Genomic DNA, 14916 nt, shown 5'->3' with positions numbered 1-14916 from the left:
CTTACTTGTTTAAAATCTCCATTGAAAGTTCTTCTCTTTTCTGCAGCTGGTCTTGATGCATCCCCTCAAGTGGAGAATTTGCTCAACTTTCATTTTTCAGTCAGAATTGTGTAAGCTGAACCAATTGAGATGTCTTTGGTGTCTTCTCTTCTTTGATTCACTACAAATATTTAGATGAGTATTTCTTTTTATCATTTTAGGATTTGTTAGACTCCCTGGATCTGAGGATTGGTGTCTTTCAAGATCTCTGGAAAATTCAATCTTTTATTTCAATAATAGCTCTCCCACAATCTTTCTGTTCCATCTCTTTGAACCTCAGATCAGATGTGTCTTAGGTCTTCTCACTATACGTTCTATGTCATCTATCCTTTTTCATATTTTCCATCATTTTTTCGATTTTAGACTAAATTATGGATAATTTCCTCTACTCCAGATCCAGCTCGGTAATTCTTTCTTCAACTTTAATCTTCTATTTAGTCTCTTCAATAATTTTTTTGAATTATTTTATTTCAATTATTTTTTATTTCTAGTTTTATTTGATTCTTTTTATAAATACAATTATTTTCTGTTCAAGTTTCTAGTTTCTATTTTATTTTTCAAATGTACAAAACATAGCTATTCTATATTCTGTGACTAGTAATTCATGCGTTTCTGATCTCTTGTTTGTAATGGCTCTCTTTCATTGTGCTTTATTTCCTGAGTGTTATGTGATTTTAAAAATTATTAATGTGAGCTTCTCCTTTCATGTGAATTTTTGTCCTAGAAATTATTTCTAGACATATTAAAGTTAAATTTCTCTAGAAAAGATATGCATGTGCATCTTCCAATTGAATACATTAGCAAATCGGGACCACCTCAAATTATTTGCTTAGGGTTTTTCAATCCACAGACGTAGCATGAATTAATATTGCAAACCTACATGGAAAACTGGTTTGTGGTTATTCATTCTCATTGATCTTTTTCCCCTTCATCTTTCATCAGGGTCAGGACAAGCAAATTGCATCGATTTCTTGTGTGATACGAATTTACTTACTATTTACCTTTACCCTGTTGGAATACCCCTTTGGTGTCTGAGCTTTGTGCCGGGATGTCACTTTAAATTAAATTCTTTATGTGAGCTTGGTCCTAATGTCCTAGGCTGGAAACTCCATAGAGTCACTCCCCATACATTCTCCAGGGTTTTGTGGAAGCATTGTGGTGACAGCCAGCTTTCATGCTTGCTTCCTTCAGTGTTTCCTGCTTTTAGTTTGTTTCTGGCTTTGTGTACTCTTCAATATCATCTCAGTGATGAATTTATAATATTTTGTGTATATATGTTGTTTGCATCAGTAGTATGTTTTGGGACATTTATCTACATTTCTAGAACTAAAACATTATTTTTAATACCTTATTAAAGTTAGATATTTGCATGTGTGGTTATATATCAGTATATCATAAATGTACAGCTTGATACATTTTTACAAACTGAACACGACCTTGGGCCAGCACCTAAATTGATTAAGAGAACATTACCAGTGACCCAGAAGTCTCCTTTGTGTTCCTCTCTAGTCACTACCTGGCCCAAGAGTAAATATTATTCTGAGTCTTAGTATCAAATATTAGTTTCACCTGTTTTTATATTTATGTAAATATAACAATATAGTATGTACTCTCTTGTTTCTGGCTTAGTTCACTACAATATGTTGGTGAGATTCAGCTATATTGTGAAAAATGCAAATCATTCATTCTCATTGCTGTACCATATTTCATTGTGAATATGCCACAATTTATTTAAACATTCTACTGTTGATGGTACCCAGCTGATAGAGAGCAGGGTGGATTAGAGCTGAGAAAGCAGGGAGGGTAGGATTTGAGTAGTTTCCAGTTTTAGACTATATTGGATGGTGATGCTTTGAGGATTCCATTGTCCTTCAGTAAAAATGTGTATATTGGGTGCACACCTAAGAGTGGTATTACTGAATAGTCTTATTTTGCGTTTCAAAATGATACTTGTAACATTTTCAAAATACGAAGTGTCTAAAGAAAAAAATTACTGCTCAACCCTCCCCCACTTTCTGAAGCAGCGAAATTTGTCCTTATGTTTTCTGTGCTTCGGTAAACATAAACACGCAATTACAGTTTTTTCCCCTGCAAAAAGTAGGGTCATACTTTTATTGCTGAAAATATACATTCAGACAATTTCTCAAGGTATGAATTGAGCTCATTTTAAAGAATTGCATAATATTTTTAATATGGATTTTTAGTTGTTCATTTATTCACATGTTGTGGAATATTTACCAAACTTAGTATCTCAAAAGTTATTTGAATACTTTCAGGATTTCATGGCAGTCTTCATTACTCAGAGCTACTCCAAGCAGAACATTAGAAAGGAGAAAAAACTCAAGGGGAAGTAGAAATAAGAAAGGATCCAGGATTTAAAATTGAGCTTGTAATGTGGTGTCTGAGACTGAGAAAGAGGAGATGGAACCAGCTCAATTTGAGGAAGCAGCCAGACAGGGTGGCTTGCTTATACCTGTAATCCCAGTACTTTGGGAGGGGAAGCAGGAGGATCACTTGAGCCCAGGACTTCAAGACCAGCCTGGGCAACAAAGTGAGACCCCATCTCTATAAAAAAAAAAAACAAAAAACAAAAAACTCCCTGGGCATGATGGCACAGGTATCTGTAGTCCCAACTACTGGGGAGGCTGAGGTGGGCGGATCGATTGACCCGAGAGGTGGAGGTTGCTGTGAGCCTCGCTCCATTGCACTCCAGCACAAGACCCTGTCTCAAAAAAAAAAAAAAAAAAAGTAAAATTTGAGGAAGCATTAAAACAAAAGAGCATGAAGGAAGGAGAAAACTTACAGCACAAGAAGTTTGTAGTTTGATCCATTTTGTGCGTTAGGCTGCTGTTTGTTTTGTTGAGGAATGATTCTAAGGATTTTCTTACTCCATTTCATCCATCCATCCAGTGGACATTACAGAGCACCTGTTTGTGATCTAGGTGAAGTGGGGGAATAGAAAGAATAAAATCCAGTTCTTAACCTATGCTTCTCTAGTTGGTGCAGTTGAAATGAAACCGTTAATTTATACGGGATGTCGTACCCCATCCTCTTCACCTCTAAAGCCACCTTCCCCTGGAAGGTCCACTCTGGACACTACACTTTTGTAGTAGGGGAGAAGGCTTTGTGATGGTCTCTTCCTGAGAACAGTTTGGTCCCAGGACAACCCTTCCTTAGGTACCCAGCAAACAGGGGCCAGGGCAGTGAGGGGTGAGGAATCTGGAGACAGGACAGGGGCCATGCAAATCTCCCTGGGTCCCTGGGGACCAGCCATAAGAAGAGACTCCAGGTTTTACAGTTGAGCTCTCCAGGTTAGATAAGCAGATGCGAGTGCAGGACCTGGTCAGGCATAAAGCCAGTTCCTGGTTCCATGGTAAGGTCTCCTGTTCCACTCAAATAACATGGATCAGAATTAGGAACAAAGTTCAAGAACCCTTTCCACAGAGAGAAATCTTATTTGTTGAGAAGCCGCTGCCAGCCGCTTGTGCGAGGATATTTCATGTCGTGTTTTAGTTGATTAAATTTATTTTTATTACAAAATAATACGTGTGACTGTTGAAACGCTAATGAGGTGTATCAAGAAAAAAATAACAAGTAATCCACTTTCCTGTTTGAAGTAACTGGTTCAAGTAGTCTATCTTCCATACAATTTCTGTGTTTATATAAGTACATATGAACAGTTTTGAAGTTTTTTTACACAAAATGGAACGTTTTTTACTATGTTAAATGTTTATTTTAAAAATAGTATATAAACATATATATAGATAGATAGAGGCAATATATAAGTAGATTTATGTAAGTAGATTTAACCCATCCCTGGAAATAGTTGCATATTATTTTATATAGAGATCGTCATTATTTATCTATCGCTCCCTTGTTAATAGTCTCAACGATTTACTTTGAAACAAATGGTCCTGCCGCACCCTCGGGGCGGGCGCCTGGGCCTCCATCCCGGATCTGGGGCTGCATCTTGAGGTAGAAACTGACACAAAGCGGGGCCTCAGCGCTCCGGGGGCGGCGGCCAAGCTCCGCCCCCACCCGCGGCAGCCAATCAGCTCCCGGGGACGCTCCCACCCCCACAGTCTGCACTGCAGCCCACCTCCCCCCACACGCCGCTTCCCAGCCACTTCACTACCAATTTGCAAATCCCCAAGGCGTCTGCCCCGGCGCCTTCCCCTACCTCTGTGGAAGACTCCCCTGCTCCGAAGTAGCCCGGTGTGGAAATTGCTGGACGAAAGGGTGAGTCTCGTCCAAAGCTGGTTTCTGGGACTAGAGCAGGCCTGGGCACACGGACCAATTCAGGGGCGGCTCCCGATGCAGTCCGCTGAGGTGCGGGTGGGAGGAGGAGGCTCCCTGGGGAGTGGCAGCTGGGCTGCCAAAGTGGTCGCGTTTTGGGCCTGAGACTCGTTGGGTTTTGGGTCCAGGGAGATAGATGTCTTTCAAAGAGGGTTCCCTACGCTTCTCCATTGCTGTTTCTGTTTCAGCTTCTTTCTACCCGTCTCTTATTTCTTTCGTACTGCATTTCTTCTCCAGGAACCTAACCAGCAAGTCTGCCCCTTATAAACATGTTTTATTGTGAAATATATTTCAAAGCTACGCACAGAAGATAATATGACAGATTTATTATATGCTGACATTTTATCACCTTTGCTTCAGCACTCCCTCTCTTCCTCCACCCCCCTTTCTTTCTAAGAAATAAAACAATTAAAACCTCTTCCCCCCCACCAAATCTCATGCCCCCATCCTCCGAGGTAAGTTAGCTTGCATCCCTTCCCTTGTATATTTCGTCCTTTATAATTAATGTTTATTTTTAGGTAACCAATATATGCGTTTTTGTTCTGAATTTAAAATTTTTGCACGAGATTCAGTATTACAGGGTTTTAACCTGTGGTGCTGTTAGTCCTGACATTGCAGACCCGGAAGGGACTTAGTGGGTGCCAGTCACCAGCCCATCTCATTTAGCTGAAAAATCTGAACGCTGAAGAAGATAAAAGATGTGTTCACTGTCTCTCAGGTGGCCCGTGACTTGGCAGGATCCTGAATTCAGGTTCTCTTGATATCTCTCCCTGCCATTTCTTTTACATAAAACCTGCCGCTGACTTGTTCCTAATGATCCAATTTGGAGAAAAGGAGTTGAAGGAAGATGGGGAAAGGGAGTATGGCTTGGGTTGGGACTCAAACCCTAGTCAGGATTAAAAGGTATGCATTTTCCTGAAATATGGAATATTGAATCTTAGGATGATTTGAATATTTATCAGGCACTCATCCAGTTTTACCGTATACCAAACTTTTTTTTTTTTTTTTTTTTTTTTTTGAGACGGAGTCTCTCTGTCGCCCAGGCTGGAGTGCAGTGGCACGATCTCAGCTCACTGCAAGCTCCGCCTCCCGGGTTCCCGCCATTCTCCTGCCTCAGCCTCCAGAGTAGCTGGGACTACAGGTGCCGCCACCACGCCCGACTAATTTTTTGTATTTTTAGTAGAGTCGGGGTTTCACCGTGTTAGCCAGGATGGTCTCGATCTCCTGACCTCATGATCCGCCCGCCTCGACCGCCCAAAGTGCTGGGATTACAGGCATGAGCCACCGCGCCCGGCCCGTATACCAAACATTGATTCAAGAACTTTACAAGCATAAACTCACCTAACTGAAGCCTTATAATAAGGCTTAGTATAGGTATTGATTTTTTTTATCCCCGTTGTGTAGGTAATAGCACTGAGGCACTGAGGAATTAGGTAACTTGCCCAAAGTCACACCGTTGGTAAAGTGTAGCTCTGGGATTTGAATCCAGTCCACCTAGTCTGGGTCCCTGTCACCACCCTGCATTTCCCATGCTGGAGCCAGCACCTGTGAAAGGTGAAGTGGCCACACACACAAGAGAGAGGAGCAGCTCTCAGCTGATATCAGAAAGGAAAGAAATGGGGAGCGGGTGTGATGGCTCACACCTGTAATCCCAACATTTTGGGAGGCCGAAGCGGGCGGATCATTCGAGGTCAGTAATTTGAGACCAGCCTGGCCAACTTGGTGAAATCCCGTCTCTACAAAAATACAAAAATTAGCCAGGCGTGATGGCGGGCGCCTGTAATCCCAGCTATTTGGGAGACTGAGGCAGGAGAATCTCTTGAACTCGGAAGGCGGAGGTTGCAGAGAGCGGAGATCGCGCCGTTGCACTCCAGCCTGGGCGACAGAGGGAGACTCCGTCTCCAAAGAAAAAGAAAAAAAGGAAACAGGAAAGAAAGAAATGCGATTTGAACTGTACACCGAAGAATACATTTTAGTTAACTATTGTTTGAACTGTATATTATTTTTAATTTACAGAAGTAACACGTAACTGCAAACAGTGCAGTTATAAAAAGTTGCACCTCTCTTATTTCTCAAGTTAAACAATACTAACGGGTAGAAATAGCCTTGCGTTCTCCCCACCATAATACAAATATATACGGGGTTTGTTTTTCTTATAAAAACAAAAGCATATTCAACAATTTCTACAATTTGTATTTTCCCTTTGGCAATATATCACTGTGTATTCACCGACTAAATGGAGATTCAGGCTCTTCCTAAGAACTGAATAATACTAAGCAGAATGTTTGTCCCACAATTTGCTCAGCCTTTCCCTTACTAATGGAGAGTCAAAGAAGTTTGTATCTTTAATGAAACGGCCATCCACACTGCCAGGATGGGGTCGCCAGGCGTCCCTAAGCCGCAGCAATACCAAGCCACCAGGGCCGGCGACACAAAGAAGCGCTGTCCCCCGCCAAGCGCCGCCCTCTCGAGCTCCCACTCCAGCCTGGGAGGAAGTGAGGAGGAGGGGACTCCCGTGGAAACCCCTCCTCTCCTCCTGCTCCGGTCTCCTCCCCGCTCCCAAATCCCGGCTCGGTCGCCCAGTCACTGTGGTACAGGGAAGCCTCTTCCCTGTGCGACCGTCTCTACGCCAGGCTGCCCGCTCCCACCTGCCCCCGTGGAAATCGCAGGGTAACCTGGTGAGTGGCCCTCTCCAAAAGCCTCGCAGGCTGGAGAAGGGGCCAGCGATGGTGGACTCGGCCTGGGTGCTTGCGGAGGGTGGTGCGGGAGGCCGGGGCGGGGGTGCGGGGCGCGATCGGCGCGCTGTGGGTCTGGGTGTGCTGAAGTCGGGGACAGAGAATCCCCTTTGTGTGCGTGTTTCTGCTGGTGATTTTCCTCTGCACTCGGGCCCTGCATCCCCCTGCCGCATTGCTCCTCCCCTCCAGGTTCTGACATCTGATGTTTGTGTGTGCTTGCTTTGTGTGGTTGAGTTACCTAAGGGCCTGACCTAGAGAACTGCGTCTAATCCGCTGTTTTGGCTGTTTTGTCGGATGAGAATGCCCGGAGCTTGAGCAGGGTCGCGGGTAGCTGGGACAGAGCATCGCTTGTGGCCTACTGTCCTACTGCCCTTTGATCTTTGTGAACACTATCTTCGGGACTGAGATCTGTCCCCCACTGGCACTGGCCCCTGGAGACTGGAGTGAGCGTTCGTGTGTGTGTGTGTGTGTGTGTGTGTGTGTGTTTACGCGCACGGAGGAGCGCCCCCTCCTCCCTGCCGGCTGCCCCCACTCCCCAGCCCTCTCCCTCCTCAGACGTCACCGTTGTGCTCTTTGCAGACTGGCTTTGGGCCTGGGAGGAAAAGAGAGTGGAGCCCCGCCAGACTCCAAGCTGAGTGCTGACAGCCCCTGGGAGTTTAGAACATCCCTTCTCACACACCGTGCATTGGATAGAACACTCCCTGAGGCACGCAGATCCACAGCTGGGGGAGGCAGCACCCACATTTAAAAAGGTAGTAATACCCAGGTCTTCTCACTCCTGGGCTTTTGCTCCTCAATTATGTCATCCTCTTGAGTGACCTGGGAGGGAAGTGAGCGAATAGGGGTGAAAGCAGAGCCTCCGGGGAACTCGAGAATTAAGTAGGCAGTTTGGTAAGGTAGAAATAGAGGACTAGAAGAAGCAAAGACCCCAACCCTGCTTACTCCTGTGGGGATAGTGGAGGGGCTGAATGGGGAGGATCACAGAAGGGGCTTCAAAGATGGTGGTAAAAGTCTGTTTTTTAAGCTAAATGGTAGGTATATGGGAGTTTAATTTTTCAGATTGTTTTATTGTTATTTTACCATCTATATCCCTCCACATGTATTATATACTCTTACAGATGTATGAATTAAACAATCTTAAGTGAAAAATAAATAAGACTGAGCTGGGAATGTCTAGGACAGAATTCAAAAAAGGAGTTGAACTAGCCCCCAATATCTTGGAAAAGATACTGGATGTAGAAAGAAAAAGAAACAGAAGGTTCATGAGAAAACAAAACAAAACAAAACAAAAAAACATGAAGGAGAGAAGACCCATAGAATTGAATGTCTGTAATATAAACCAATTTTCAAGGTCAGGTTAGCCATTTGCTGAAAAAATGATCCTGGGTTTACCCTTATACCCTCATCTGTCATGTAATCATCCAGACATGGAATATCTATTCATCCAAAGAATACAATGTATACTCTGGCCTCACACACTTACTCTAGGTTCAGGATTTGAAATCACACTACCATACGGGACATGGGTGGCGCAGCATCCAGCAGGGCCCTCCATCCACCTGCCCTTCCACGCATTTCTCAAAGGGAAACCAGGTTTACGAGCCATGGCGCTGCTCTGTGGTAGGAGTGGAAGCTCTGCTCTCTCCCTGAGTTACAGGTTGTGCCTTTAATACCTTCTGCTTTGGCAGTGGCTTTGTTTCCAGCAAGCTAAAAGGGGCCAGAGGTGGGCCCAGGAGAAAGAAAGCAGGAACCATGGGAGGGGTTAGGGAGAGAAATAAAAGGACATTTCTTCCAGGTTTTATTCATTTGAGCTTACCAAGATTGGAGGACAAATATGGATTCGGGCATAAAGGGGGCATTTGGTTCAAAAATCAAGTGATGAAGTCACTGATAGCTGGTTAAAGTGGGGACACAACCAGCTGCAGAGTTCAAGGAACCCCCGTAGAGGAGGAAATCAAATTCATAGGTGGGCAGATGCACAACCCGATCAGAGATGAAGGAAGACCTTTTAGGTCCAGTGAGCCAGGATCAGTTGATCAGTCTACCTCATCATGTAAAAACTGTATCTAATATTTTAATGTGTGTTTACATGCTTTGACTAAATTTGTATTAACTCGGTGTTGTTTCTCGTTGTAGTAGCAATACAATTTAAAGGATGCAGATTTGTATAAAGGCAGAGAGAATGGTTCACCTCTCTTCCTAATGTAATCAATGTGATTATGTTGAAATGTGGCCTCCATAGATTTTCAATGCCTATAAAGCCTGGTATGTAACAGATACTTTTGTATTCCTGGTGCTTGAGAGTATGGACTCCAGCACTGGGTTTCCTGGATTTGAATCCTAGATCCACCACCACTTACCACCTGTGTGATTTTGAGCAAATAACTAATTCTCTGGGCATTATGATTTTGGAGTTTTTGTTTTGCCCATCCATAAAATGGGGATGGTGATAGTAAATACCTCATAGGTTTATTGTCAGCATTAAATAAGTTACAGAAATCACGTGTAGTAATGCCAGGAACCTGGTAAGCATTGTGTTGTTACTACTACTAATAATAATTATACTACTGCTACTAATTACTACTACTACTATTATTATCTTTGCCCATACAAAAATGACTTCATGTTCTGCATATCATAGTGACTTGAAATTTTCACTTAAAATGTATCTAGGACATTCTTCTAGGTGGATGTAAAATTTATTCAACTCATCCTTGAACTAGCTCAGAAAACAAGTAGTGAGACAGATATGTGAGGTCTCTGTTCTGGTTGTACTTGTGCCAGCACTAGAGGCAGCAGAGGCTGAGGGAGAAGGGTTCTAATGGGCAACTCTTTAGGGGGTGTGTATGGGTAGATGACTGGGGGCAGTGCTACAGGGTCTTATGCTGTGTACAATGGGATATCTGGGGGCTATGTGAAAGCTGGATAGGTGTGGGTTTGGGTTAGAGATGCTGCACCCACAAGAATCAAAAATGGTTCTAGGAAACATTCTTTGTCATTAGTCTATCTATCTGTACTTCTAGGTTTTCATTTATCTCCATTTGTAATTTGGTGTAGCAGTAAGCATCCTTGTACATATATCTTTGATACTGTCCTTATTTCTGTAAGAAGGGTTATTAGAAGAAGGGTTGTTGGGTCTAAATATAGGCACACCTTTGAAGCCAAGTAGGCACCATAAAATTGTTTTTGAAAAAGAGTGCAGACATTCTCCGTCGTTCTTGCAGATTGTGATGGTCTTTCAGTATTGAACATTATTAGCCTTTCAAATATTAAACCTTATTAGCCACCTTTGTCATCTTCATCTTCATTTTCTTCCCCTTCTCCTCCTCCACTTTCTCCTAGAAAGGAGTATTGTCTTTTTTGACAATATTATGAGCAACACACAATATATTTTCCATTACTTGACTACTAGTGAGATTGAGCATCTTTTCCACAGAAGTGGCCATTTAAATTTTCTTTTCTGTGCCATATCTGCTCTTGGAAGGATAGTATTTCCATAGATAGAAAGATTTGGGAGAGGGAACGGAATGGAAAGAGAATGGGAAGATCATCTAAAATGAAAGCAGGGCATGTCCAGGGGCACCTGGCGACTGGATGCTGCAGGGAGACAGGCAGCAGGAGAAAAGGCAGGAGAAGCCAGGGAGTGGCCAGCTCTGCAGGCAGTCCACACCGGAAGGCAGTAGATTGTCCCTAGAGACCAAGATGGAGCTTTGAGAGTAAATAACATGGTTAGAGTGGTTTTAGAAAAGTAAAGGGTGGGAACAGGTCCTGGTAACTTTGAAATTGGGTCAGTTGAGTCCAGGCATGAATTACTAAGGACCTAAACTAGGTTAATGGCAGTGTGATTGGAAACCATGAACAAGGACATTGATAAGACTTGTGACCAGCTGGATATGGGAGCAGCAGGGAGAAGGGACATACGGTGACACTGTGCGCTTTGCTGTCCTGATTATTTATGAGCACCAGGAGGAGCAGGGAAGAGAAAAGCTTCTTGCTTACCAAATGTTCATGTCAGTATCTTCTCAATAGTTCCCTGAGATAGGTAGGTTATTAATGCTTCTGTTTAACTACTAGAAACATTGAGCTTATGTAATTTGCCTTAAAAGAGCTCCCTTAGAGGGAAATTAATAAATTTAAGACTTTTTTAGTTTAGAGACTGGCTATAAATGGCCAGTGGGGTCTTGAACTCGTTACCTCAAGACTGGGGCTATTTTATCCTGGCTTGCGGAAGGCATATAGAGATACATGAGAAATGAATGTAATAGTAGTTAGCATTAGTGTTAGTATTAATATTGGTAACAAAGTATGAAAACTATTAAATCAGAATCAGTACATGCTCAATTCAGTGCTTATAAAACCTATGTTAGGTTAAATTCTTTTTCCACTTTGCAAGAATTCTCTATTACTCACATACTTAAATGGTTTATTCTTAACCAAATAATTATAAGCATATATGAGTATGCATATATAAATAATTGAATACTTATGAAAAGGCATTTAACCTATGTTATTTCCTTTAATCCTCAGGACAAGCTTATATGGCAGATATTATAATTCCTATTTAATTAACAAGGAAACTAAATCTGAGATGTGTTGTCTAAGTCTCACAATTGTTAAGTAGCAGAGCTGAAATTCAAACTCAGACTGCCATAAGTCCAAAGCCCAAGTTTATAATCATGTTGCGTATTATGTTGAGAGTGAGCATGTTATCTGACAAGGGAAATAGACAAGTGGTAAGGGCCAAAGATTAAAATGTAAGGACTATCTGCATATTCCAAGAGGAGGTCAGAAAAGGACAGAAAGTAAGTGGTTCTAGAGGTTGGATACAAAGAGGTTACCTTGGGCCATACTGACAGAGGTGGTTCAGCCTCATGGACTGGGAGAGCAGTGGTGTCCTGTGCTGCTGAGGGGTCACTGAAGATGAGACACACTGCATGACCTGACCATGAAAACACATCTGCCCTTGGAGGAAGTGTTTCAGTACAGCGCTTGTAGCAGAGGTCAGACCATAGAGCATCGTTAGTGGGGATCTCATTGTGAAGAAGCAGAGGATATTTGTGAGTTCACCTCCACACTGTTGTCAGCTGCAATTAGGATTCTGCAATAATTTCATATCTTGTTACCTTCTGCTCCTGGTGGTAGGAGACTTGCATTTAAACCACAGAGGACTTCCACTTTCCTCTTACCTAGCCTGTGACATTGACCAAAGAACCTTCTCTGAAAGCCCAGGCATTTCACATGGAAGTTCTGAGTAATCTGATTAGTGTGGGAGCCAAGAGGGATGGAATGGGCAGGGAGCACAACATGCCGCTCCACTCTATGAATTCCCAGCAGCTGCTGAAGCAAATGACCACAAATGGGGTGGCTTAAAATAACAGGAAGACATCATTTCACAGTTCTGAAGGCTTAGAAGTTTGAAATCCAGGTGTCAGCAGTGTGGAGATTCTGAGGCAGAATCTGTTCCATGCCTCTCTCTTAGCTCCTGGTGTTTGCCGGCAATTCTTGGTCTTCCTTGGCTTGTAGACTCATCACTCCAATCTCTGCCCCCATTTTCTGATAGCATTCTCCCCTGTGTTTCCAAATGTCCTCTTACGAGGATATCAGTCATTAGACTATGACCCATTTAAATCACCTATGACCTCATCTTAGCTTCATTACATCTATGAAAACCTCTTTCCAAATAAGTCCTATGGGTTAGGATTTCAAATGTCTCTTTGGGGGACACAATTCCATGTTCATTCCTTCCTTCTGTTTGTTTCCGTCTGTGATGGAAAAGTATCAAGCTCTCTAAGTTTGACCACAGAGTTTAAGAGGAGAGGGCCCAGTGGGGTCTCCTGGACTTCAGTCACTAACACCAAGTGCTTGAATCGTTTCCCAGTGTCAACCTCATCTGCATAGTGGGAAGAATCGCCCAGCTACTGGAAGAGTGAACTGCTCTATTTGTTTCTTTGTTTATCCATTGTTCGCCAAGCTGAGCCTTTGCTTTCTTCTCTGCAGAAACCAACAGAGCCATGGCGACTCCTTCTGCTGCCTTCGAGGCCCTTATGAATGGCGTGACAAGCTGGGATGTACCCGAAGATGCCGTTCCATGTGAACTGCTTCTTATTGGAGAGGCTTCATTTCCTGTGATGGTGAACGACATGGGCCAGGTCCTCATTGCTGCCTCCTCCTATGGCCGCGGCCGCCTGGTGGTCATGTCCCATGAGGACTACCTGGTGGAAGCCCAACTCACGCCCTTTCTCCTGAACGCAGTGGGGTGGCTTTGCTCTTCCCCTGGGGCTCCCATTGGTGTACACCCATCCCTGGCACCTTTGGCCAAAATCCTCGAGGGCTCTGGAATGGATGCAAAGGTTGAGCCAGAAGTGAAAGACTCCCTGGGGGTTTACTGTATTGATGCCTACAATGAAACCATGACAGAAAAGCTGGTCAAGTTCATGAAACGTGGTGGCGGCTTGCTCATAGGAGGACAAGCCTGGGACTGGGCCAACCAGGGTGATGATGAAAGGGTTCTCTTCACATTCCCTGGGAACCTCGTGACCAGTGTGGCTGGCATTTACTTTACTGACAACAAAGGGGACACGAGTTTCTTTAAAGTCTCCAAGAAGATGCCCAAGATCCCAGTGTTGGTTAGGTGAGTACCTTACCCCCACTCGGGAGTTGGCTCCAGGGTTAAAAAGCAGACCCGGTTCTTAGCTTCAGGTTGCTCCAAGGCTAACGGAAGAGTGCTCCCCCACACTCAGTTATGGAATCACTACATATCAACTAGATTTTTTAAATGCCCTGAGGCATAGGAGGGGCAAGGTCCTCACTGACCCTGTCTTCCCAGACCAGACCATTTAGCTCTTTGATAGTTGGAACTTACTGATGGCTATGGTCCCAGTGTCTTGCATAATCAAAACTGTGCTGTTGACCCCAACAGTTGGCGTAGTTAATCCACATGGTTTATAAGAGAGGTTGCTTTCAACAGGAATGTGAAGAAAAGGAAAACAGGCATGAAGGACCCCATGAACCAAAGCCTAGAGATGTGTGGGAAAGGTTTTAAAATGTCCTTCCAGGTGAGGTTAGGATGCGATAGGAAGTAGAAGCCTTCAGAAGTTAAGATATCAGAAAAGATGGTGCAAGTTATATGTGCTAAATCTAGGATTTAGGAGGGGCAAAAGATTGATGATCAGTAATGAAGGAGTCAGGTGATGGGTACAGGACAGCCTGCACGGGAAGTTATTGGAGTGTACTGCCCTGTCTGCTTTGCTCTCATTGCACTCCAGCACCACATATAGTGCCTAACAGATAGCAGGTCAGTAGGTGCTCAGTAAACATCTCTTACATGCATGACTGCATGAATGAATGAGAGGGATTAGAAGCTGGATTAGTCCCAGGAGCAGAAAAAGTACATTAGGTTACTCTTTATATTCTATATTAGCATTCTCAGCATCCTCAGAACAAACAACACTGATATTTCTGACTGATGGGAATGGAGCAAGGAAGGATTGGGTGAGGAAGACACACTAAGGGTACCACGAAGGTGTGGGAAATGAGCTATGACTTCTCCTTGGCGTGGTACTTTTAGGGAAGTTTTAGGAAGATCAACCAGAATAGTTAGTCTACTCTGGTTTTGGACAAAAAGATGACTCGTATCATTTTAGCCCAAATATTGGGCTTCTGCAAAGGAGTTCAAACTCTGTTCATTCATCCATTTATTTAGCCAGAGTTTATTGAATAGATTATATATCCCAGGCATTATTTCTTATTTCAAGAACCTGATTTGAAAAGATCTGAGAATTAGGGGTGCAGGAACATCTCCAATTATAAGACTTGGAAACAAAAGTTGAAAACCAAGTAACTGTTG

General features: G+C 43.4%; 1 protein-coding gene across 15 annotated transcripts in view; it reads left to right on the top strand.

Moving 5' to 3' along the window:
- Positions 1 to 14916, top strand: part of TCAF1 (TRPM8 channel associated factor 1) — a 51707-nt gene that overhangs the window by 12358 nt on the left and 24433 nt on the right. For 4 of the 15 annotated variants that reach the window (XM_005551067.4, XM_074036207.1, XM_005551065.4 and 1 more), the window contains exon 2: positions 13068 to 13701. In XM_005551067.4, coding sequence (XP_005551124.3) covers positions 13082 to 13701 — 620 coding nt within the window. In that variant the 5' untranslated portion in view covers positions 13068 to 13081. Of the gene's footprint in view, positions 1 to 4164; positions 4279 to 6881; positions 7014 to 7649; positions 7823 to 13067; positions 13702 to 14916 lie in introns of those variants that run through there. The other 11 variants (XM_045387393.2, XM_005551063.4, XM_074036204.1 and 8 more) reach the window with 5 other exon arrangements.

Source organism: Macaca fascicularis, chromosome 3 (genome assembly GCF_037993035.2).
Source record: "Macaca fascicularis isolate 582-1 chromosome 3, T2T-MFA8v1.1".
NCBI classification, from domain to species: Eukaryota; Metazoa; Chordata; class Mammalia; order Primates; family Cercopithecidae; genus Macaca; species Macaca fascicularis.
This window is presented reverse-complemented; position numbering and strand designations above follow the sequence as displayed.